This window comes from Cherax quadricarinatus, chromosome 85, assembly GCF_038502225.1.
Source record: "Cherax quadricarinatus isolate ZL_2023a chromosome 85, ASM3850222v1, whole genome shotgun sequence".
NCBI classification, from domain to species: domain Eukaryota; kingdom Metazoa; phylum Arthropoda; class Malacostraca; order Decapoda; family Parastacidae; genus Cherax; species Cherax quadricarinatus.
The window spans coordinates 8,719,323-8,742,898 of record NC_091376.1 but is presented as its reverse complement, the minus strand read 5'-3'; the positions used below and the strand labels follow the sequence as shown (position 1 = coordinate 8,742,898).

Genomic DNA, 23,576 nt, shown 5'->3' with positions numbered 1-23,576 from the left:
TTTACTGAATATTATCATTATTATTATTATGTATTATTTTTAATGTTGGACAGGACAATAACCATGCCACATATAAACTAAATAATGTAGATCTTAATATTACGGATTGCGAAAAAGATTTAGGAGTTCTGGTTAGCAGTAATCTGAAACCAAGACAACAGTGCATAAGTGTTCGCAATAAAGCTAATAGAATCCTTGGCTTCATATCAAGAAGCATAAATAATAGGAGTCCTCAGGTTGTTCTTCAACTCTATACATCCTTGGTTAGGCCTCATTTAGATTATGCTGCACAGTTTTGGTCACCGTATTACAGAATGGATATAAATTCTCTGGAAAATGTACAAAGGAGGATGACAAAGATGATCCCATGTATCAGAAACCTTCCCTATGAGGATAGACTAAGGGCCCTGAAACTGCACTCTCTAGAAAGACGTAGAATCAGGGGGGATATGATTGAGGTTTATAAGTGGAAGACAGGAATAAATAAAGGGGATGTAAATAGTGTGCTGAAAATATCTAGCCTAGACAGGACTCGCAGCAATGGTTTTAAGTTGGAAAAATTCAGATTCAGGAGGGATATAGGAAAGTACTGGTTTGGTAATAGAGTTGTGGATGAGTGGAACAAACTCCCAAGTACCGTTATAGAGGCCAGAACGTTGTGTAGCTTTAAAAATAGGTTGGATAAATACATGAGTAGATGTGGGTGGGTGTGAGTTAGACCTGATAGCTTGTGCTAACAGGTCGGTTGCCGTGTTCCTCCCTTAACTCAATGTGACCTGACCTGACTAGGTTGGGTGCATTGGCTTAAGCCGGTAGGGACTTGGACCTGCCTCGCATGGGCCAGTAGGCCTTCTGCAGTGTTCCTTCGTTCTTATGTTCTTACTGTATATTATTACTTTAATATTATTTATTAGTTTTTGTTTATTATTTTTTATTATTGTTCATAGAGCAAAAATAAGTTCACATTTGAATTCAACATCCCAAAGTTAGTTAGAAACATGTTTTTAAACATAAATTTAAACCATTGTATGCCAGGAGTTATTTGATGGCCGAGGCAAAAATAAAGCTGAAGGCTCTTCCCCCACCCTCTACTCTGGTCACTGCTAGTGAGAAATAGGGGAGGGGGGGATACCATAACTGCATAAAAAAAAATTGGCCATGGCCATTGTTCTGGAATTTCTCAGGTGGGCAGTGGCCAGTACTTGGAGTGGACTGAAACTAGTTAAAAACTATACATGTATTTGGAAAGTGTTTCTCTACTGATTTCTGAAGGAATGAATTGCTTTGGCATTAGCACCTTCTGGGGAAAGAGCATCTCATTTCGAAATTGAATCACTTGTGCAGCATTTGGATGTCTTTATTTTGGAAACGTTTTTGCAAGAAAGTGGGTTCTTCAGTCCAGTGCAGAGATAGGTGGAAGATGAGGAGTTTGAGGTAATCGGTCCCTTATCCTGGAGTCGGTGTGTTCCTTACTGATATCGACTCCAGGCTGAGGGACTGATTACCTCGCACTCCTCCCCATCTTCCACCTTTCTCTGCATTGGATTGAGGAGCCCACTTTCTTGTGAAACATTTCCAGAATAAAGACATCCAAATGTTGCACAAGTGTTTCAGTAATCGTCTTGTTGGTTTTTATAAACCATTTATTCATGTCTATTCTTGTGTTCCACAACTCTATGAAAAAGGCTTCATCCACATTTGCAGAAACTGCTTGCCACAGAGTTTTATACTTTAGAATGGGAAAGCTTTAGTGGGTGAGCTGTAGAGCTGAGAGATAATGCCTTAACAATTAGTTCACTGATAGCTTAGTGTGTGAGTACAGTAACCCATCCATTCAACGAACTTCGGAAATGTGGGACAAAATCTGCCGAGTCAGTAGATTTCTAAACAACGGACAAAGTCCTTTGGCCGCATAAGTGTTCATTATTGTTAGTCATGGTAAAATAATTTCTTCATTCACCACAGTTGCCCTTACTGGCCTGTACTCTATAGTGTATGAGATTGTAAGCTTGGAAATGCAAAACAGTGAAGAATGAAATTTCGTTACAATATACCACTATCATATATAACAATTGTATAGTTTGTACAGGTTAACAAGATACATTAAGATGTTTAAGAATCAGTGTCAGTTAACTTCAGCTGGCTCTGTTCTGAGATATGCATTATTTGTTGTCATTTTTTATTTCTGTAAATACAGTACAGTATAAACACTTCTGTATTTTTGTTCATACAAATTTAAAATTATTTTTATTATTATTATTAAAATAAAAATGTGCTAAACTCTTATTGGATTCATAGGCAAATATGTACAGTACAACCTCTCCTCGCTTAACGATGGAGATAGGGACCTAAGACCCTGTCGGTAAATGAATTTGTCGCTAAATGAGGAGCATACTATAATGGTAGTGGATTTGTGTCAACCGTCTTTGATATTGTTATAATGTCACCCTTACACCATTTATAACATTTCTGGTATATGTATTTTTAAATGTTTATACAGCAGTGTACAGTGGACCCTCGGGTAATGCCTTTAATTCATTCCAGAAAGCTAGCCTTTAGCCGAATTAATTTTCCCCATAAGAAATAATGGAAATCCAATTGATCCGTTCCAGACACCCAAAAGTATTAAACAAAATAATTTTTTTTACATGAAATATACATTTCCCTACACAGAAAACAATGATACATGCACAATAAACACTACTGAAATGACATTTATCTTTATTGTGGACTTGTTGATGAGTGATGAGACGGGAGGAAGGGAGAGGATGAAGGTGTTCTATTGTTTGGAAGGGGAATCCCCTTCCATAAAGACTTCAGGTAACAAGTCTTTTTCTGGGGTTACCTCCCTTCTTGGTTTTTTAATGCCACTGAGAACAACTTGAGTCACTGAACCCCTGTCGCACAAAATATTTGTCCAGAGAGCTCTGTTTCTCGCGTCCCTTTAAGATTTCCCTAAAATGGAACACAGGAGTGTCATTGTACATATTGCCAGTATGGCTTGCAACAGCTGTCAGGATAATATTCATCCATAAATGCTTGCAACTTTGTCCACATCGTACACATTTCCTTAATCTTTGACGAAGGCAACTTCCTCCGTCTCTCTTCCTCCTCCTCTGAAGAATATTCCTGAGCTGTGATCTGTTGCTGTTGCACCTGAAGCTCTTGCAGCTCTGTAGTGGTTAGCTCTCCGTCGTCGTCCTCCACCAACACTTCCACATCCTCGCCACTAACCTCCAGCCCCATGGACTTCCCTAATGCCACAATAGATTCCACAGCTGGCAGAGTCTCCTGAGGGTTAGCCCCAAACCCTTCAAAATCCCTCTCTTGTACACATTGTGGCCACAATTTTCTCTAGGCTGAGTTCAAAGTTCTGCAAGTCACTCCCTCCCAAGCCTTACCTATAAGGTTTATGCAACTGAGGATACTGAAGTGATCTTTCCAGAATTCTTAGGGTCAATTCAGTGTCTGAGGTCACTTCAAAGCACTTTTGAAACACTGCTTTGGTGTACAGTTTTTTTGAGATTTGAAATGACCTGCTGGTCCATGGGCTGGGAAATGACCTGCTGGTCCATGGGCTGGAGGAGAGGAGGGAGTGGTATTAGGTGGCAAAAACTTCACTTTGATAAAGTTCAGCTCCCCCTCAATTTGCTCGTGCAAGTCGTGAGGATGAGCAGGAACGTTGTCCATTACCAGGAGGCACTTGAGTGACAATTTATTTTCCAGGAGGTACTTTTTCACAGTGGGGCCAAACATGTCATAGAACCAGTCCAGGAAAATGTCCCTAGTGACCCATGCCTTACTGTTTGCTCTCCGCATCACATACAATTTAGTCTTGATGACGTTGTTTTTCTTGAAAACACTGGGAGTTTGAGTTATACATGAGTAAAGGCTTCACTTTGCAATCACCACTAGCATTACTACAAAACATTAGAGTTAGCATGTCTTTCATAGGCTTGTGTCCTGGGAGTGCCTTTTCCTCCTGAGTAATGTAGGTCCTGTCTGGCATTTTCTTCCAAAACAGGCCTGATTTGTCACAATTGAACACTTGTTGGGGTTTTAATTTTTCAGTGTCTGTGTACTACTAAAAGTCCTGCACATATTTTTCAGCCACGTTTTTGTCAGAATTTTCAGCCTCACCATGCCTTATCACACTGTGTATGCCACTATGATTCTTAAATCTCTCAAACCAGCCTTTGCTGGCCTTAAATTCATCAATAACAGCACTATTTGGAGGCATTTTCTTAACGAGATCTGCATGCAGCTGCCTTGCCTTTTCACATAGTATTGACTGAGAAACACTGATAATTGTTTCTCATTTATCCACACCAATAAGTCTCTCCACATCTTCAATTATTTGTGATCTCTGTTTTGTAAGCATACTTGCACCTTTCGCAACAACAGCTTTCTTGATTGCCTTTTTGTTGGCCAAGATAGTAGTGATGGTTGAATGGGGTTCGTTATACTATTACCTTTCTAACTCCAAGATACGCACTCCACTCTTGTTCTTTGTGATTATCTCTTTCTTTAATTTGATACTACACCTCACTGTTTTTACCACACTGTTGGCACTAGAAGCTTTCTTGGGGCCCATGGTGGCTTATTTAGCAGTTACAAGCACTAAAAACAATGGAATAATACAAAATATATCACATGTACGCAAGGAATCATCCTCACTGGCTTTGTAAACAATGGCACACTGGCTGTACACGGAGTTATGGAATGGCCGGGCCCGCTCAGGCTACGCGGACATGTTCGAGATGAAAGCCCTTAACCAAATTATTTGGCATTAGCCGAGCCAATATTTTTATGCCAAAGCGAGCTGTTAGCCGATTTTGGCGCTAACCGATGAAGCTTTTACCCGAGGGTCCACTGTACTGTATATTGTAATAAACAGAATTGAGGAAATCAGCTCCAATATAAATTATTTAAGTAGAAATACTGGTCAGAGCTCCCGTCGTAAGTCTGAGGCATCTGTAAACGAGTACGCCGCTAAGTGAGGAGAGGCTCTATGTAGTATTATGTATGAAGAGGCATAATTTTTTTTTCTACAGTATATTTGTATTGAAATAATTATCATAAAACTTGTTTTCATTTATTTTTTCAAGATTCGTACAACAATTTCAGCATTGTGAATTTTCTGACAATTTCTTACTCAGATTTCAGTGTGGTAGTACAATATTTTAAAAAGTTACACAATTAATGTGCTAAGTACAGTATCAGTGTATCAAGAAAATCTTAGTCCCAGGAGATACAACCCAACATATAAAATGTTGATGTCTCCTAAACAACCCAGGTAAGTGAAGTGCAATTTTTCCAGCTATGAAAATTATTAGAATACAGTGCAATTTTAGTTTCTTTATGCAGTACAAATTTTGTAGTTTACACAAAATAAAACATTGGCAGGCACAAAAACCCACTAATTTTGCAATGCATTTTGGGCAAAACTAATACTAATTCCTAAATGTTACTTAAGATCTAGACATACTGTTAAGTACGACTTCTTATGCAGTTAACTACAGTTATAAGAATAATAAGAAAGTTATTGTATTCATTGAGGGTAGTGTTAAACCCACAAGGGCATTGCAGCACCTGGAGAATGGGAGAAGGGTAATGAGGTTTGCTCTTCTGAAGGGAAGCTTTGCTCCCCTTCTTCAGAGCAAAACCCTTTCACTAACCTCCAGGTATCCATACCTCCAGAAAAATGGAAATACTGACAGCACAGTGATTGAAGAGCAGTTTTTATTCAAATTCAAAGTTTATTCTCTATAAGGATTACAATGCTGAGTTTACAGAATTTGGTTATTGTGTGGTTTATATGTAGTAAAATAATAATTACAGAGTGTACCACTAGAACACCTAGCATGGCTAGGCATTTCGGGCAGACTTAGATTAGATCTTAAATTTAAAATATTACAAATTATGAGGTAAGTTGGTATTATGGCTAAGTGACTAAATACTAGTTTGTGAGTTTAGCAATGTGAATGCTTTTGTTTTGGCACAATACGTAGTTTCAGTATTGGAGTATCACAGGCCAACTTATGACTAGTTGGGATTCATTATTTTAAGATTGAGATTGATATTTCTGTTTATGGTCAAATGGGTGAGTGAGTGTAAGTGTGAACCACCAGGTGGTATTCGTGTAATTAGTTGACAGGGTGTATCAGGGAGATAAGATGTTTTCTAATGGTAGTTTTGAAGGTGATTAATGTGTCTGCACTTCTAGAGTTTTCAGGTAGGGTGTTCCAGATTTTAGGCCCTTTGACATACATTGAATTTTTGTAAAGGTTTAGTCGGACACGGGGAATGTCAGAGATGTTTGTGTCTGGTGTTATGCTTGTGGGTTCTGTCAAAACTATCAAGAAAGCGTTTTAGGTCAAGGTTAATTTTGGAATTTAAGGTCCTGTAGATGTAGATTGCACAGTAGTAAGTGTGGATGTACTGAACAGGGAGTAAGTTTAGATCTATGAAGAGTGGTGGGGTGTGTTGCCAGGGATGGGATTTAGTGATTATTCTTACTGCAGCTTTTTGTTGGGTTATTATTGGCTTTAGGTGTGTTACTGCAGTTGAACCCCAAGCACAGATAGCATAGGTGAGGTATGGATATATAAGTGAATGGTATAGTGTGAGAAGGGCAGTTTGTGGCACGTAGTATCGTATCTTGGAGAGGATCCCAACCGTTTTGGATACTTTTTTGGTTATGTGTTGGATAAGGGTATTGTTAGTGTTTCATCACAAATTAGCTTTTTCAAGTACATAAAATACACAAAATTACAGCTTGTATAGTACATCCAAGCAGTGTCATAATTTAGATTAAAATCATTATTTAGATAGCATCTAAATTTACAAAGCATCATCATTTAGATAAGGGGTCATAATAGCTGCTCAGGCTAGGCAAACCCAAAACAATCACACACTTGCACTGATTAAAGTGAGATGAATAAACCATCAAAACTCGTGTCATGACAGCTCTGTCGCATCATGTAGTTCATTCTGAATGTAGATAACTTTGTGGACTATTAACCTGGAATGTTAGTAATCCAGGATAACCCAAGAAAGCCAATCTGTGACGTATTTCCATTGGGGGTCAGGTCCTCTTCATCAGGATGCAACCCGCAAGTCACCCAGCAGTCAGGTACCCTAATGCTGTTGGGTGAACAGGGACAGTAGGTGTTAGTATTCATTTTGTAAACAGAATAAAAAAAATAAAGGATCTCTATTCAGCAGCATTATATCCGAGATTGAAAAAATTACAAAATAGTCCTACACCTGTAGGGAAAGTATAGGTCAGAAAATGTGATGTGAAAGTTGTGGGTTTTTTGTCCTCACAAGTATACACACTTCAGAAAGACTTTTTGTCAGTAATAAAAAAATGGTATAGAGTTTAAAGAACTGTATTTAGCCATGCTGAATTAGATAGCCAATAGCTGCCATTTCAGAGCCACATATTTCGTCAACTATTTTGTTTTTTGCAAGCATACGAGGTCTTCAGCCAAATAAAAGCAACAAAATACAGTTTATTATAGACTTCTCTAAGTCACATGCAATGCTTACAAATTCACACACTCACATTAAAGACTATTACTTAGAAAACAAAATATGGATACCTGGGTACAATCTGCATAGAGGAAACCAAACAGGCTACTAAGGAAGATTAGTCTGTAAATTCACTTATTTGCATAGAGCTGATTAACCCTTTGAGGGTTTTCGTCGTACTAGTACGTCTTACGCGTAGGGGTTTTTGTCGTACTAGTACGCATAAATTCTAGCGGCCTCAAATCTCACAGGAAAAGGCTGATAAGCCTAGATGTGAGAGAATGGGTCTGTGTGGTGGGTGTGCGCAGTAGGAAAAAAATCTGGGACCCAGTGGTGCATTGTGGGAATGCCATCATAGTACACAATTTCCACCGTGCCCTGTGGTAAGAAGTTCCTCACTCCTCGGCGAATTGGGACACTTTTGTTCCCCAGTGACAGTTCTAATACAGATGGAAGTGACAGTGAAGATGAGTTTCAAGGTTCTGGTGAGGTTTTGACCGAAACTAATGACCATAATATGGGTAATAGTGAGGAAAACCCAGACAACCCACAGCCTTCCACCTCTGGTGCTGGGCCGTCATTCAGTTGTACCAGAATCAAAGAGGAAACTTGGGCCGTCATTCAGTTGTACCAGAATCAAAGAGGAAACTCCTATTTCCCAAAATCCCAGACTCAGATGTGAGCATTGGTGATGATAATGATAGTGATTATGAACTACAAGATCTTCAAACTTGTTCCAAGAATGGAGGAGGAGGAGGAGGAGGCAGAGGAGGAGGAGGCAAGAGGAGGAGGAGGCAAGAGGAGGAGGAGGCAAGAGGAGGAGGAGGCAGAGGAGGAGGAGGAGGAGGAGGAGGAGGAAGAAGAAGAGGAGGAGGAGGAGGAGGAGGAGGAGGAAGAAGAGGAGGAAGAGGAGGAGGAGGAGGAGGAGGAGGAAGAAGAAGAATACGTAATGATAACAATAATACATAATAATAATACATAATAATAATAATACATAATAATAATAATAATAATAATAATACATAATAATAATAATAGGTAATAATAATAATATGTAATAATAAATGTTCACCCATGACAGTAACAAGATAAGGGGAGATAACATCTGATAAGTGCTGACATTTGATGAGGGTAAATGAGGGTAGAGCTGATGCCAAAAGATGAGATGAACATCGCCCTCCCTTTGTTTTTGCTGGTATACTAACATTTCTGTCTGTCTATTTGCCTGTCTGTCAAGCTCCCTGTCTATCCATCTAGCTCTCTGTCTCAGAGAGCCACAAGACTGCGTCATCACTTTTACTCACATCTTCAAGCAGAGTATAGCACTTTGTCTGGGTTTCTTGGGTTATCCTAGGTAATTTATACCATGTATTCTTGTATTTATGTGTACCTGTGAGACAGAGATAGACAGACAGATAGAATGAGGGAGAAAGATAATTAGATAGAATGGAGGAGGGGAAGCAGCATCCGACCCCATTGTTTTGACAGGCCGAGGGGGAAAGAGTAATGAGCCAATATGTCACTTTGACAGCTGCGGACTCCTTGTAATTTACACTATGGACAAGGAGGAGAAGGAGTAGGGGGAAGAGGAGGAGGAGGAAGAGGAGGAGGAGGAAGAGGAGGAGAAGGAAGAGGAAGAGTAGGAGGAAGAGGAATAAGAGGAAGAGGAGGAGGAAGAGGAATAGTACGAGGAAGATTAGGGGGAAGAGGAGGAAGAGGAAGAAGAGGAGGAGGAGGAAGAGTAGGAGGAAGAGGAAGAAGAGGAGGAGGAGGAAGAGGAGGAGGAAGAGGAAGAGGAGGAAGAGGAAGAGTATGAGGAAGAGTAGGGGGAAGAGGAGGAAGAGGAAGAAGAGGAGGAGGAGGGTGGAACACTAGTACACTGGTACTGGTACACTAACATTTCTGTCTGTCTATTTGTCTGTCTGTCAAGCTCCCTGTCTATCTGTCTATCCGTCTAGCTCTCTGTCTCAGAGAGCCACAAGACTGTGTCATCATTTTTACTCACATCTTCAAGCAGAGTATAGCACTTTGTCTGGATTTCTTGGGTTATCCTAGGTAATTTATACTATGTATACTTGTATTTATGTGTACCTGTGAGACAGAGATAGATAGACAGATAGAAAGAGAGAGACAGATTGAAAGAGATAGAATGAGGGAGAAAGATAAAACACCATTGTGTATGACACCATGTTTCAGAGTTCCACAAGCTGCAGAACTAATAGGAATATGTTCAGTGACTGTATATTGGTATATATATTATAGAACAATAATAATAAACAATGTTTTGTATTGTTTGTTTTTGTAAACAAGTTTTGTAAACAATATATTGATAATTATGTTTGTGTGCTTATTGTGTTGTATACAACGAGTGTATATATGTACATTGCACCTTATTTTGGTCTCACAGGCCACATAAGTTATGTGAAAAAATAAAATAGTCAAAAAAACAACAAACCTTCAAATACAAGTAAACTAAAGTTTACCGGGTGAGCGGCAGTCGCCGCTGTTGCCATACGCGGCTCATTTTCTGCAAACTTCATGCATCCATATCTCCGTAAGTATTGATGGTAAATTTTTTTTGTTTATCCTATAATGTTTAGAAAAAAAAACTCTATTTTTTCATAAGAAAAAATAATTTTTTTTTTTTTTGAAATTTGGCCGACCCTGAGAACGAGTTTCGGAGAGGGCCTGTCGACCCTCAAAGGGTTAACACCACAGATGGTGTGGTTGAAGTTTTGGCAGTGAGAAGTGAAAATCAAAATCTATTGTACACTTGTATATTAACCGCCCAGATACAACTTACCAGCAGTTCGGAGACCAGCTACTCAAAGCTAAATACTTTGAAAATCCTTCACACTTGGCCCTAAACGTCTTGTTGCTTAGTGATTTCCGTTAGACACCTACAAATGAATGAATGATGTGAAAGTAGTTCAGATGAAACTTAAGGTTCTTGATAAATTTGCCTTAATTCGGCAAATCATAGAGCTAGCTTAACTAGAAAATACTCTTAATCTTGTAGTCACAAATAATGAGATATGGTTCAGAACATAAAGGTACCCAGTACAGCAAACCTTCACCACAGTGTAATTGAAGTTGACACACTAGCCAAACACAAATGCTTATTATGGCATTTTCAACAGATTCAGCTTCAGCAGTAAATACATTAACTGGGCTCCAATAAACCATAACCTCCTGAAATATCCTGGAAGGATAATGAGTGATGTGAATTTAAAGCAGTGCCTCGAGAGAATGTGGTCCAGAAACATAACATTAAAAATTAATTGAAGCTGTAAATATATTGAGAATACGTATACAATACTGACAGATTGCTGAATAAGACACATTCAACACTTGGATATCTTTATTGCCAAAATGTATCCTGCACAACAGGCTTCTTCAGTTGAATAAAACTTACAATACAGTAATAGTTTTGAAGTGATCAGTCCCTCAGCATTAAGTGGTGGTCATCCCTCAAGCTGCTTCACCTCCCTTAATCTCTGGTATACAAGGTCTGGCCACATGCCTCTGCTTTAGGCTTGAGGGATTGACCATCCCCTCGCACAACTAAAGGAATGAGCGGCTCAAAACTACTACTACTGTGTCCAGTGTTATATTTATTTGTATTCTGTTGATGAAGCCTGTTGTGCAGATAAAATGTTTCAGCAGTGAAGATAGCCAAGTGCTGCACATGTTTTATTCAATAATCAAAGATGTGAGCTACAGAAATATGCTCCCTCTACATAGTTTTAAGAGCAGGTATGATATAGCACACAAAGCTAGGAAGGTCTGAATCTGAAAAATGGCAAGTTGAGAGACTCGGCTCCTGCAACCACAAATAGGTTAGCATAACTTCTTTAAGGTTCCAGACTTCATCTGGAGCAAAAAAGGGATACTATACTGGTTAAAGTAATGGAAAGCAGTGTATGATGCATTATCTGATTTAACTCGGTCTTGGAGAGAAAAGTAGACAAGTCATTATTGAAATTGAAAAACTCGAAATACTTTTTCTTGTATGCAGGATTCAGCACAAAAATAACCTAGGTTGGGTAGGTATGTTTACTTACACTGTTACCCAGATTACCTGGCAGTAAATATGTACCTGGGCATTAGTCATCTCTTGTGAGGGATATTCTTGGGAGGGGGGAAGGGGTAGTAAATACAATAATAATAATTGTTGAGAAATGGCATTACCAGTTAAGTTTAAAGAGTTTGTACTTAACTTAGAAAGACAACTCATCGCCTGCACAGCCGCCCCTGCAGACGAGGTCTTGAGAAGCTGTCGAAGTCATCTCTCATCGGGCTGTAAAGATTTATAATTTGTAAGATTATAAATTACCCCTAGGGGGTGTTATGTCAGCATATTTCATTCACTGATGGCTGACAAACTTACTTGTGTGGACTCAAAAGTCCGCCCCTTACTGCCGACTATAAGTTGATTACAAACTCCTTGCGACTCAAGAACTGCGCAGTCCCCCGTACTACAGGAAATTCGTAACCTACCTTGCTCTTGTAGCGTGAGCTATGGTGTTCTTCACACCTTCGACAGATATCGGTGACTTGATAGAAGCTGAAGTGTCCTTGGATGTCCACGTCTTCCATAGTCTAGGAAAACGCACACTGGTACACTATGTTCCACAAGATTTGTCTTTATTGTTCACAATCTTATCACTAAAGAAGCTGATCACACTTCTCTTAAGTGTTTATTGTGTTTTATGAGATACTTTGTTCACACTAACGCACAGATCATTCTTTGTTGGTTATCCTGGCGTCGGTGTCACTCTCAGTAGAGTCGAAAGTAATCTGAAGATGCCACAGCGCCCCATGCCGCCACTGCCCCTTGCACAAAAAAAATGCTGACCTAGTACTTTTGCTTCCTTGCCACTTCCTCGATGAAGCAAAGCAAATTGTTTGCTTCTTGCTGTCTTAAGCATAGACAACAATGTCCACTATCTTTACTATGGTAATAAAGTGGGAGCAGGATTTTCCTTAATTGTCCTGCTAAAGTAAGAGATGTACTGTCTCTTATTAAACTACACTTTGCAACACTGCACTGCAAGGAGCAGAGGTCAACTTGACCACGTCGCATACTCGTACGGCATCTGTGATCAATTACCCACTGTAGCAGTAAACAAGACGCTTGCCCCTTCTGAGAGGGCTGGGCCCCTCAGGGCTGAAAGGGGCTGAAGGGGGCTGATACCCCCCTCCTCGAGAAAATTTCTCCACAATAATAATAATAATACAAGTACATGTACAAGGTATACAGGCCTAGCTGACATCAGTGACATACTGCTATACAGAAAGCTGCTTGTTGTGCAGAGCATTCCAGGCAAATTAGGTCAGTTTTGTCCCAGGATGCAACCTGCACCAGTCTACTAACACCCAGGGACCCATTTTACTGATGGGTGAACGTAGACAACTGATGTAAGGAAACGCATCCAATGTTTCCACCCCTTCACCGGGAATCAAACCCAGACCCTCACCGTGTGAAGAGAGAGCTTTTGCCACCAAACCACGGCCTTCACATAAGCTGAGAAGGATAACAGCTCTTATTCGGAACAGTAAAGTGTAAAATAAAAACTTTGCATCATACTCCATTACTAATGATCCTTAATTTTTTTTTAGGAGAGACTGGGACACTGGAGAAGAAGGCTCCCTCATTGGTCGAGGAATCCTGGATGAGATGGAGAATGAGGCGCAGCACATTCCTTTTTTCACGAAACTCTTTACACTTTCTCAAGTTGTAGGTAAGTTGTCATTTTGTTAGTTGATGGTAATTAATTTCATAATTTTGATATTTAGCACTTTGTTTATATTTTGGCCTTAATTGAGAATTTGTGTTTTGAAGTAATGCAATATTAATAAATTTGATTGTTAGCAGTTTTGCTCCAGAAAAATAGTAGTTATTGTACTACTTATATGGTATTAGCCAAGTTAAATATGCTTGTCGTAAATAAACCTATACGTACTGTACTGTACTTGACTTTAGCAGCTTGAATAATTCAGAATTGTCATTCATTCTTGGTCATATTTGATACGCATAACATGTAACATAGGTCATATTTATTTTTAGTCATAGAGGAGTACTGTACTTTGATCAGTGAAACACTCTTCAATTTCAGTACTGTTAAAGCGTATCACCCATTACACAAGCAATTTAAGAATTTCATTAAGAAGACTGTAATCTGCTTGGTATTACTTCACCTCTCTAGGTATTCTGTCTGTAGTGCTGGTAGGGGTTTGGTGCGGTTATTTCCGTGGAGGGTTTGCTTGGTTCAATGACCCCACGCTGCAGTTCAATTGGCATCCTTTTTTAATGACACTTGGATTGGTCTTCTTTTATGCCAATGGTGAGTGATTTCTTCTCATTCTCTAAATTTATTTTAAATACAATCTTTGCTGACTTAAAGGTAATGAAAGGGTCAGTGATTTATAATAAAGATACTTTACTAGGATAATAAGGTAATTACTGGTATTTAGCTGAAGTTTATTACATTGCTGTATTATGTGTGATTAATATTATATAAAGTCATTACAGCCTTTACACTTATCCAACAAATTAAATCTTGTATTTATAATTGCAAAACTCATGTTGTAGAAACATTGCAAAATTAGTACAGTGGACCCTCTCTTTTCGTCATTAATCTGTTCCAGAGAGTATGATGAAATGTGAAATTTACGAAAACTGAAACCATTTTCCCCATAAAAAATAATGTAAATCCAATTAATCTGTTCCAGACTCCCAAAAGTATTAACAAAAAAATATTTTTTTTGAGATTAAATATAGATTTACATACAGAAAAGAATGACAAATATAAAGCACTAACATGTATAAATGAACATTTAACACTTACCTTTACTGCAGACTCTTGTTGGTGTATGGAAGAAAGGGAGGAGGGGAGAGGGAGGACTGATTATTGTTTAGAAGGGGAATCCCCTTCCATAAATACTTCAAGTACCAAGTCCTTATCCTGGATTACTTCCTTTCTATGTTTTTTAACTCTTTCAGGGTTTCCGACGTACTAGTATGGCTTATGCACCAGGGTTATTGACGTACTAGTACGCGTAAATTCTAGCGCCTTCAAATCATGCGGGAAAAGGCTGGTAGGCCTAGATGTGAGAGAATGGGTGTGGTCGGTGTGCGCGGTAGAAGAAAATCTGGGACCCAGTGGCGCATTGTGGGAATGCCGTTTTAGTAGACCTTGTTTACCATGCCTTGCAGTAAGAAACTCCTCACTCCTCGGCGAATTGGTACACTTTTGTTCCCCAGTGACAGTTCTAATACAGATGGAAGTGCCAGTGAAGATGAGTTTCAAGGTTTTGATGAGGTTTTGACTGAAACTAATGACCATGATATCAGTAATAGTGAGGAAAAACCCAGACGACCCTCAGCCTTCCACCTCTGCTGCTGGGCCATCTTGTTCACGTTCAGTTGTACCAGAATGAAAGAGGAAACTCCTATTTTCCCATATCCCGGACTAATATCTGAGCATTGGTGGTGATAGTGATAGTGAATATGAACCACAAGCTCTTGAAAACAGTTCTAGTAGCGATAGCGAAGTGGAATACAGTGGACCCCCGCATAACGATGGCATCGCATAGCGATTTTTCCGCATAACGATTACTTTTATCGCAAAATTTTTGCCCCGCATACCGATTAAAAACCCGCATACCGATTTTCGTCCGAGACGCGTCCAATGTGCCCTCACATGTGCCGGCCGTCCCATTGTTTACCAGCCAGCCTCCGCGGTAACATCCAAGCATACACTCGGAATATTTCGTATTATTACAGTGTTTTCGGTGGTGTTTCTGGAAAATAAGTGACCATGGGCCCCAAGAAAGCTTCTAGTGCCAACCCTGTGGTAAAAAGGGTGAGAATTAGTATGGAAATTAAGAAAGATTTTGAAGGGTTTGGGGCTAACCCTGAGAAGCCTATGCCAGTTGTGGAATCCATTGTGCCTACTTCAAAGATTAAGGAAATGTGTGCAGAGTGGTTTGAACTGCAAACCTTTATAGATGAAAATCACCCTGACACAGCTGTTGCAAGCCGTGCTTGTGACTATTTCAATGACAATGTTATGGCCCATTTTAGGAAAGTCTTGAAGAAACGGGAGGTACAGAGCTCTATGGACAGATTTGTTGTGCGACAGAGGTCCAGTGACTCTGAAGCTGGTCCTAGTGGCATTAAAAGAAGAAGGGAAGTAACCCCAGAAAAGGACTTGCTACCTCAAGTCCTAATGGAAGGGGATTCCCCTTCTAAACAGTAAGAAGATAATGCTCTCCCCTCCTCCCATCCCATCAATCATCACCAGATCTTCAATAAAAGTAAGTGTCATGTAATTGTGCATGCCTTTTTCAGTTTGTGTGTATTAAAATTAACATTTCATGTGGTAAAAAAAATTTTTTTTCATACTTTTGGGCGTCTTGCACGGATTAATTTTATTTCCATTATTTCTTATGGGGAAAATTAATTCGCATAACGATTATTTCGCATAACGATGAGCCCTCTTGCACGGATTAAAATCGTTAACCGGGGGTCCACTGTATTCTCCAGTGAAGCGTCAGTGTATACGACGCTATATGCGCTCTGGTAGTGTGCCATATGCTATCCAAGGGGAAGGAGTACATCTTGGAGTACATCCCGTGGCTGTACAACAGGAACAGATAGTGAAAATGAAGATGATAGTGTTGCAATTGGGATGGAAAATGTGCATAGTGGTGGTAGTGGTGGTGCCGGCTGTGAGGCATCAACAGTGGGCCATGCTGCCACCCATGCCACTGCCTCAGCTGATCTACAACAAAGGCCACCATCCCCCACCCACCCACCACACCAACCTCCACAACCATAACCACCTGTCAATATCCAGTACCCACCAGCAGACTGCACCTGGGATTGGCAGGAAGCTGACAATTTTGTTCCCACTCCCCATCAGTTTGATGAAAGTCAAAGTGGAATACGACCATCTTGTACACTTGGGAACAATGCCACTGAACTAGAATGTTTCGAGTTATTCTTTGACGAACCCCTGATGGAAATTGTCAGGGAAAGCAACACATACTTCGACTACACGATGGCAAACACAATACTTTCACCAAAATCACGTCTACACCAGTGGAAGGAGACAACTGTGGCTGAGATGTATCTTTTCTTTGCCACAATAATGCTTATGCCACATGTGTATAAGCACAATGTCAAATCATACCGGTCAACAGACTGCCTGATTGCAACCCCAGGATTCAGTGATATAATACAAGTGAATCGATTTGTGCTACTATTACGTATGCTTCACTTCTCAGACAAAACCAGGCCTGACAGAAATGACAGGTTATATAAGATTAGGAATGTGTTTGTGTACCTGAAAGAGAAATTCAGTATGTATTTTTATCCCCTCAGGAAGCTTGTTATTGATGAGTCTTTGATATTTTTTTTTTTTTTTTTTTTAATTTCTTGACCCTGAGAACAAGTCTGGGAGAGGGCCTGTCGACCCTGAAAGGGTTAATGGCACTAGGATCAGTTTGAGTCACTGGACCCCTGTTGCACAAAAAAACTGTCCAGAGAGCTCTTGCAGTTCTACCCTATACAACCATCACTACCACCCTCTACCATCATCATAACCACTACCACTCTCTACCACCATCACTACCATCCTCTACCACCATCACTACCATCCTCTACCACTATCACTACCACCCTCTACCACCACCACTTTCGTATTTTTCTACAATCTTTTTCTTTAATTCTGTCGTGTTCCTCACCTTTACCAAAGGACTGAAACTAGCAGCTTTCTTTGGGCCCATGGTGGCTTATTTAGTAGTCAAACAGAATAAACAAGTGCCAAAAACAATGAATTATTACAAAATGTTTCCTATGACCTCGCAGGATAATGTTCAGTTACTGAGAAACAAAGCGACACTGCCTCAGAATGGGTGTGTGGGAGGTTGTGTTCCCGTGGGCACACTGACATGTTCCATGCCACCGGTGAGAATGGAGGAAAGTAACAAAAACTGGGCCAATATTTTTTATGAAAAAAAAGTCGGAGATAATTGAAATTCACGAAAACAGCGCCCAACGAAAAGGGAGGGTCCACTGTATTGTGTTAAGGTATAAGTAAGGTGTCCCAAACCAAGCTTGTTCTGTTGCTTCTTATTTCATCTATATTTGAGGAGTTGCATACCATTTGGATCCTAAGAAAACACCACATGGAATAAAATGTGAAACCATAGGTATAATATCACACTTATTCAGCAAAATATTTTTGTCAGCTACAGATTGAGTTAAAATTGTAGTACAGGTTGGCCATCACTAATTTGGTAATCAGTTACCCAGTTCCATCAGTAATCTGGCACTAATTTTGGCTAGCATAATTTCAAATTTCATCATTATACTGACCCAAATTTCATCATTATACTGACTTAGAAATTATGCAGATGGTTGCAAATCCACAGCAGCAAGCCAGTGGAGGAAAAAGCAGTGATGAAAATGAGGAAGATGTAGCAGTCTCTTTATTGATAGGTTAATTAACCACTCTGTAATCTGGCAAACTCACTAATCCGGCAAACTACAGGTCCCAATGATGCTGGATTAATGATGGCTGACCTGTAATTAGAAAATAGGCTTCATTAACTTAGATTTAAATGTACTCAGTTACTATACAATTTGACTTGAAATATATTATATAACACGCATTATCTCCATGGGGAAGTGGAACAGAATTCTTCCTCCGTAAGCCATGGGTGTCGTAAGTGGCAACGAAAATGCTGGGAGCAAGGAGTTAGTAACTCCTTCTCCTGTATACATTACTGAAGTTGAAAAGAGAAACTTATGTTTTTCTTTTTGGGTCCCCCTGCTTTGGTGGGTTGCTGCCGGTACGTTGAAAGAAGAAAGAAGAACACGCTTTATCATGTGTGGGGAAAAAAATGTTGTCTACCAAAATATCAGTGACATGTATACTGATTTGGAGTGTTGGCCTCACTTTAGATTATAATTCAGTACTTTTAGCTGGTTATTTCTGTGTAGAATAGAGGCTGTGGGGGTTATGACTGTTGTGTTAGTGGTCTCTGTTCAGTCTTGAATCCAGCCTAGGACCTGCCACCTCATCCTAGATTAACTGAAAGTAATGGGTACATACCTCTATGCTACACAGAAGGCAGTGTGCAATATCAGACAGTTGCAATGGTAAGTCTCTGGCCATGGTAGTGGCTACCCCTGTGCATGTGTGTACAACCTGTATGCATTCGCCAATACTCGTGTGGTAGTGTTGGGGGCTGGGAATACCTGAGAACTACCTGTTGAGTCCTGCAATTTCCTGTTCCAGCTACGAGATTCCGGTCGTGATGAGACAATTTGGGTCGTGTAAGGTAATGAATTATTTCACTGTGTGGTTGTGGGTAAGTGGCTTGCCTCGATCACTGCTTGAGTGTGACTGCGTCCCTAGGCCATCCAAGCCTAGTGTGGCAGCTGTTGGTGGGAAAGGTAGTGTCTACAGTGTGAGGGAAAAGTTCAATAGATAGGAGTAGCGAGGGAGTATATAGTAACAATAGTTTCATTGCTGGCTACTTGTTAAAATTAAGGTAGGGCAAGTCCAGCTCCCGCTATTCCCCCCCACCCTTTTTCCCCCTCCCCGAAAGTGATAGTTTGCTTGCCGGCTACTTGTTAAGGTAAGGTAAGTCTAGCTCCCACTATTCCCGCCTTTTCCCCCCCCACCCCTAACGTGATATTTTGTTTGCCGGCTGCTTTTTAAGGTAGGGTCAGTCTAGCTCCCGCTATCCCTTCCCCCCCCCCCCCCCGAAAGGTGACGTGTGGGGCTCCGGTCCAAACAGTAATCACTAGACTCACAGCTCCCAGCACTACTGTAAGTACATGCCTGCCTTGTATTCTAGTGGATTTATTGGTTGAAAGCTTCACTTTTGACCAATAAACTTAGTCCTTTCAGTCTTGCTCTAAGTTGACTGTTGTAATGATCACCATGTCTTTTAGGTATTGTACTTATCATGGAGAGTGATTTCTTAAGCAGTGGGTAACCTGTCTATCTTTCCAGCTTGGATGACAGAGAGGGTCACCTGCCAATCAACGAGTAGAATTGAAGGAGACGGACTCACGTTCTGAGATGTCCCAAATTTTGATCCACTTACCTGTTTGTGTATGCAAGTAGCAGGATATAACCCCTCATCATTGTAGTGGAGAAAACCTGCTTTCCTGTCATCTGGAAGGATTATTGAAAGCTAGAAAATCTGTGAAGAATGAGCCGGTGGGTTGTCATCAACACCTGCGATCCCCCCCCTCCCATCACCAGCAACGGCTACGATTTCAACAACACGCAGTGTCACCAACACCAGACACCCACGTTTTATATACATTTATATTAGCGTTGAATTCAGTTATCATTTATATTTTCCATTTTTCATTTTCTTTAATGTAGGATTAATATTTCATATTTAAGTGTTTTATATTTTATATTTTCTAAATAATGAAGTGTTTATGTTTGTCAGTTTTTATTCTTTTTCTATACATTAATTTTCCTGAGGAGGAGCCAGCCTTGGTAATACTGTCTTAAGTTGTTACAGGGCTGAGTAAGCCTTCACAACAGTGCATTTGTGGGCAGTGTAATTACAGCCTCTCCTCACTTAGCGACGTACTCGTTTACCGACAACTTGGACTTATGACTGACTCTCTGACCAGTAAGCATACCTAAATAATGTATATTAGAGTTCAGTTCCTCTATTCTGTTTATTACAATATACAGTACACTACTGTATAAACATTTAGAAATATATACCAGAAATGTTATAAATGGTGCAAAGGTGACATTAAAACAGTATCACAGATAGTCGACACAAACCCACTACCATTATAGTATGCTCCTCACTTAGCGACGAAGTAATTTACCGACGTGGTCTTAGGAATGGAACTCCGTTGTTAAGTGAGGAGAGACTATACTATGTTAAGCTGAAATGACTAATCTAGCCTAAATAAGTGTTAGTAGTAATGTATAATACAGCCTGTGGAGGCCTTGTTACTAAGCTAAGTCTTAGAAATTAAGTAGATACAGAATGATGGTATCCCCCATCTATGGCATAGTCTCTTCTCCCTAACCCCCCCCTCACCTGGGGTAAGGTTTTAACGGTCGTCTGGAGAATCGCAGGATTCTCTACAATTTCTTACCAAGAAATAGAATTATTGCAGCTGAGTTGTTATACAGTAATTACATAATGTTTCATGACTTTATATCAGTTTGATTACTGATGCTATATGCATCAGTAATCAAACTATTGTATAAGTGAGTTGTACTGTAAAACAGAATCTTCAGCTTAGTTGTGCATTAGTTTCCTGCTTCATTTGTCAAAATAAGTAACTAAGAATTTTCTACATTAATACAGCCTTTCCTCACTTAGCAACGTACTCGTTTATCAATGACTCGGACTTAAGACGGACTCCCTGACCAGTATGCATACCTAAGTAATGTATATTAGAACTGATTTCCTCTATTCTGTTTATTACAATATATACTACACTACTGTATAAACATTTAAAAATATACCAGTTGTGTTATAAATGGTGCAAAGGTGACCTTAAAACAGTATCAAAGATGGATGACACAAACCCACTACCATTATACATGTAGTAGTATGCTCCTCACTTAGTGATAAATTTGTTTACTGACATGGTCTTAGAAATGGAACTCTGTTGTTAAGCGAGGAGAATCTGCAGTAATATATTTTAAGTATAACAGCTACTAAATAGTGTTATAATTGTATATGGATGTTCTTGTATGTTAAGTTTTATAAGGCATGTTGGTGTTTAAATCTCATTTTTTTTTAACACATTGGCTGTTTCCCACCAAGGCAGGGTGACTCAAAAAAGAAAGACTTCAATTCAGAATTTAAAATGTTTTTTGCAATAATGTCAATACATTCCAGGGGCTATGATCTACCGAGGATTTCGTTCTGAGAAGAAGAAAAAGCTGAAGATCCTACACATGCTGATACAACTGAGTGCCTTCATTTTCTCCATTGTTGGGCTTGTAGCTGTATTTGATTTCCACAATAAGAGCCACCCACCAATTCCTAACATGTACAGCCTGCACTCATGGGTTGGACTCTGCACTGTCATATTATTTGCATGTCAGGTATGCTACATCTGTGAATGTTAATTAATCCATAAGGATTTTCATGCCACAGATATATCAGATCACTTTCTAGTTGTAGCTACACTGAGAGTAAAAGGTAGATGGGATACAAGGAGAATAGAAGCATCAGGGAAGAGAGAGGTGAAGGTTTATAAACTAAAAGAGGAGGCAGTTAGGGTAAGATATAAACAGCTATTGGAGGATAGATGGGCTAATGAGAGCATAGGCAATGGGGTCGAAGAGGTATGGGGTAGGTTTAAAAATGTAGTGTTAGAGTGTTCAGCAGAAGTTTGTGGTTACAGGAAAGTGGGTGCAGGAGGGAAGAGGAGCGATTGGTGGAATGATGATGTAAAGAGAGTAGTAAGGGAGAAAAAGTTAGCATATGAGAAGTTTTACAAAGTAGAAGTGATGCAAGGAGGGAAGAGTATATGGAGAAAAAGAGAGAGGTTAAGAGAGTGGTGAAGCAATGTAAAAAGAGAGCAAATGAGAGAGTGGGTGAGCTGTTATCAACAAATTTTGTTGAAAATAAGAAAAAGTTTTGGAGTGAGATTAACAAGTTAAGGAAGCCTAGAGAACAAATGGATTTGTCAGTTAAAAATAGGAGAGGAGAGTTATTAAATGGAGAGTTAGAGGTATTGGGAAGATGGAGGGAATATTTTGAGGAATTGTTAAATGTTGATGAAGATAGGGAAGCTGTGATTTCGTGTATAGGGCAAGGAGGAATAACATCTTGTAGGAGTGAGGAAGAGCCAGTTGTGAGTGTGGGGGAAGTTCGTGAGGCAGTAGGTAAAATGAAAGGGGGTAAGGCAGCCGGGATTGATGGGATAAAGATAGAAATGTTAAAAGCAGGTGGGGATATAGTTTTGGAGTGGTTGGTGCAATTATTTAATAAATGTATGGAAGAGGGTAAGGTACCTAGGGATTGGCAGAGAGCATGCATAGTTCCTTTGTATAAAGGCAAAGGGGATAAAAGAGAGTGCAAAAATTATAGGGGGATAAGTCTGTTGAGTGTACCTGGTAAAGTGTATGGTAGAGTTATAATTGAAAGAATTAAGAGTAAGACGGAGAATAGGATAGCAGATGAACAAGGAGGCTTTAGGAAAGGTAGGGGGTGTGTGGACCAGGTGTTTACAGTGAAACATATAAGTGAACAGTATTTAGATAAGGCTAAAGAGGTCTTTGTGGCATTTATGGATTTGGAAAAGGCGTATGACAGGGTGGATAGGGGGGCAATGTGGCAGATGTTGCAAGTGTATGGTGTAGGAGGTAGGTTACTGAAAGCAGTGAAGAGTTTTTACGAGGATAGTGAGGCTCAAGTTAGAGTATGTAGAAAAGAGGGAAATTTTTTCCCAGTAAAAGTAGGCCTTAGACAAGGATGTGTGATGTCACCGTGGTTGTTTAATATATTTATAGATGGGGTTGTAAGAGAAGTAAATGCGAGGGTCTTGGCAAGAGGCGTGGAGTTAAAAGATAAAGAATCACACACAGGGTGGGAGTTGTCACAGCTGCTCTTTGCTGATGACACTGTGCTCTTGGGAGATTCTGAAGAGAAGCTGCAGAGATTGGTGGATGAATTTGGTAGGGTGTGCAAAAGAAGAAAATTAAAGGTGAATACAGGAAAGAGTAAGGTTATGAGGATAACAAAAAGATTAGGTGATGAAAGATTGAATATCAGATTGGAGGGAGAGAGTATGGAGGAGGTGAACGTATTCAGATATTTGGGAGTGGACGTGTCAGCGGATGGGTCTATGAAAGATGAGGTGAATCATAGAATTGATGAGGGAAAAAGAGTGAGTGGTGCACTTAGGAGTCTGTGGAGACAGAGAACTTTGTCCTTGGAGGCAAAGAGGGGAATGTATGAGAGTATAGTTTTACCAACGCTCTTATATGGGTGTGAAGCATGGGTGATGAATGTTG

The 23,576-nt window shown here is 39.9% G+C and overlaps 1 protein-coding gene across 11 annotated transcripts in view; it reads left to right on the top strand.

Annotated features, from left to right (window-relative positions):
• The window catches only part of LOC128703278 (transmembrane ascorbate-dependent reductase CYB561), a 234,613-nt gene that overhangs the window by 183,858 nt on the left and 27,179 nt on the right, over positions 1-23,576 (top strand). For 7 of the 11 annotated variants that reach the window (XM_070103341.1, XM_070103336.1, XM_070103335.1 and 4 more), the window contains 3 exons: positions 13,159-13,280; positions 13,746-13,883; positions 21,451-21,659. In XM_070103341.1, coding sequence (XP_069959442.1) covers positions 13,159-13,280; positions 13,746-13,883; positions 21,451-21,659 — 469 coding nt within the window. Of the gene's footprint in view, positions 1-5,147; positions 5,297-13,158; positions 13,281-13,745; positions 13,884-21,450; positions 21,660-23,576 lie in introns of those variants that run through there. The other 4 variants (XM_070103346.1, XM_070103339.1, XM_070103340.1 and 1 more) reach the window with 3 other exon arrangements.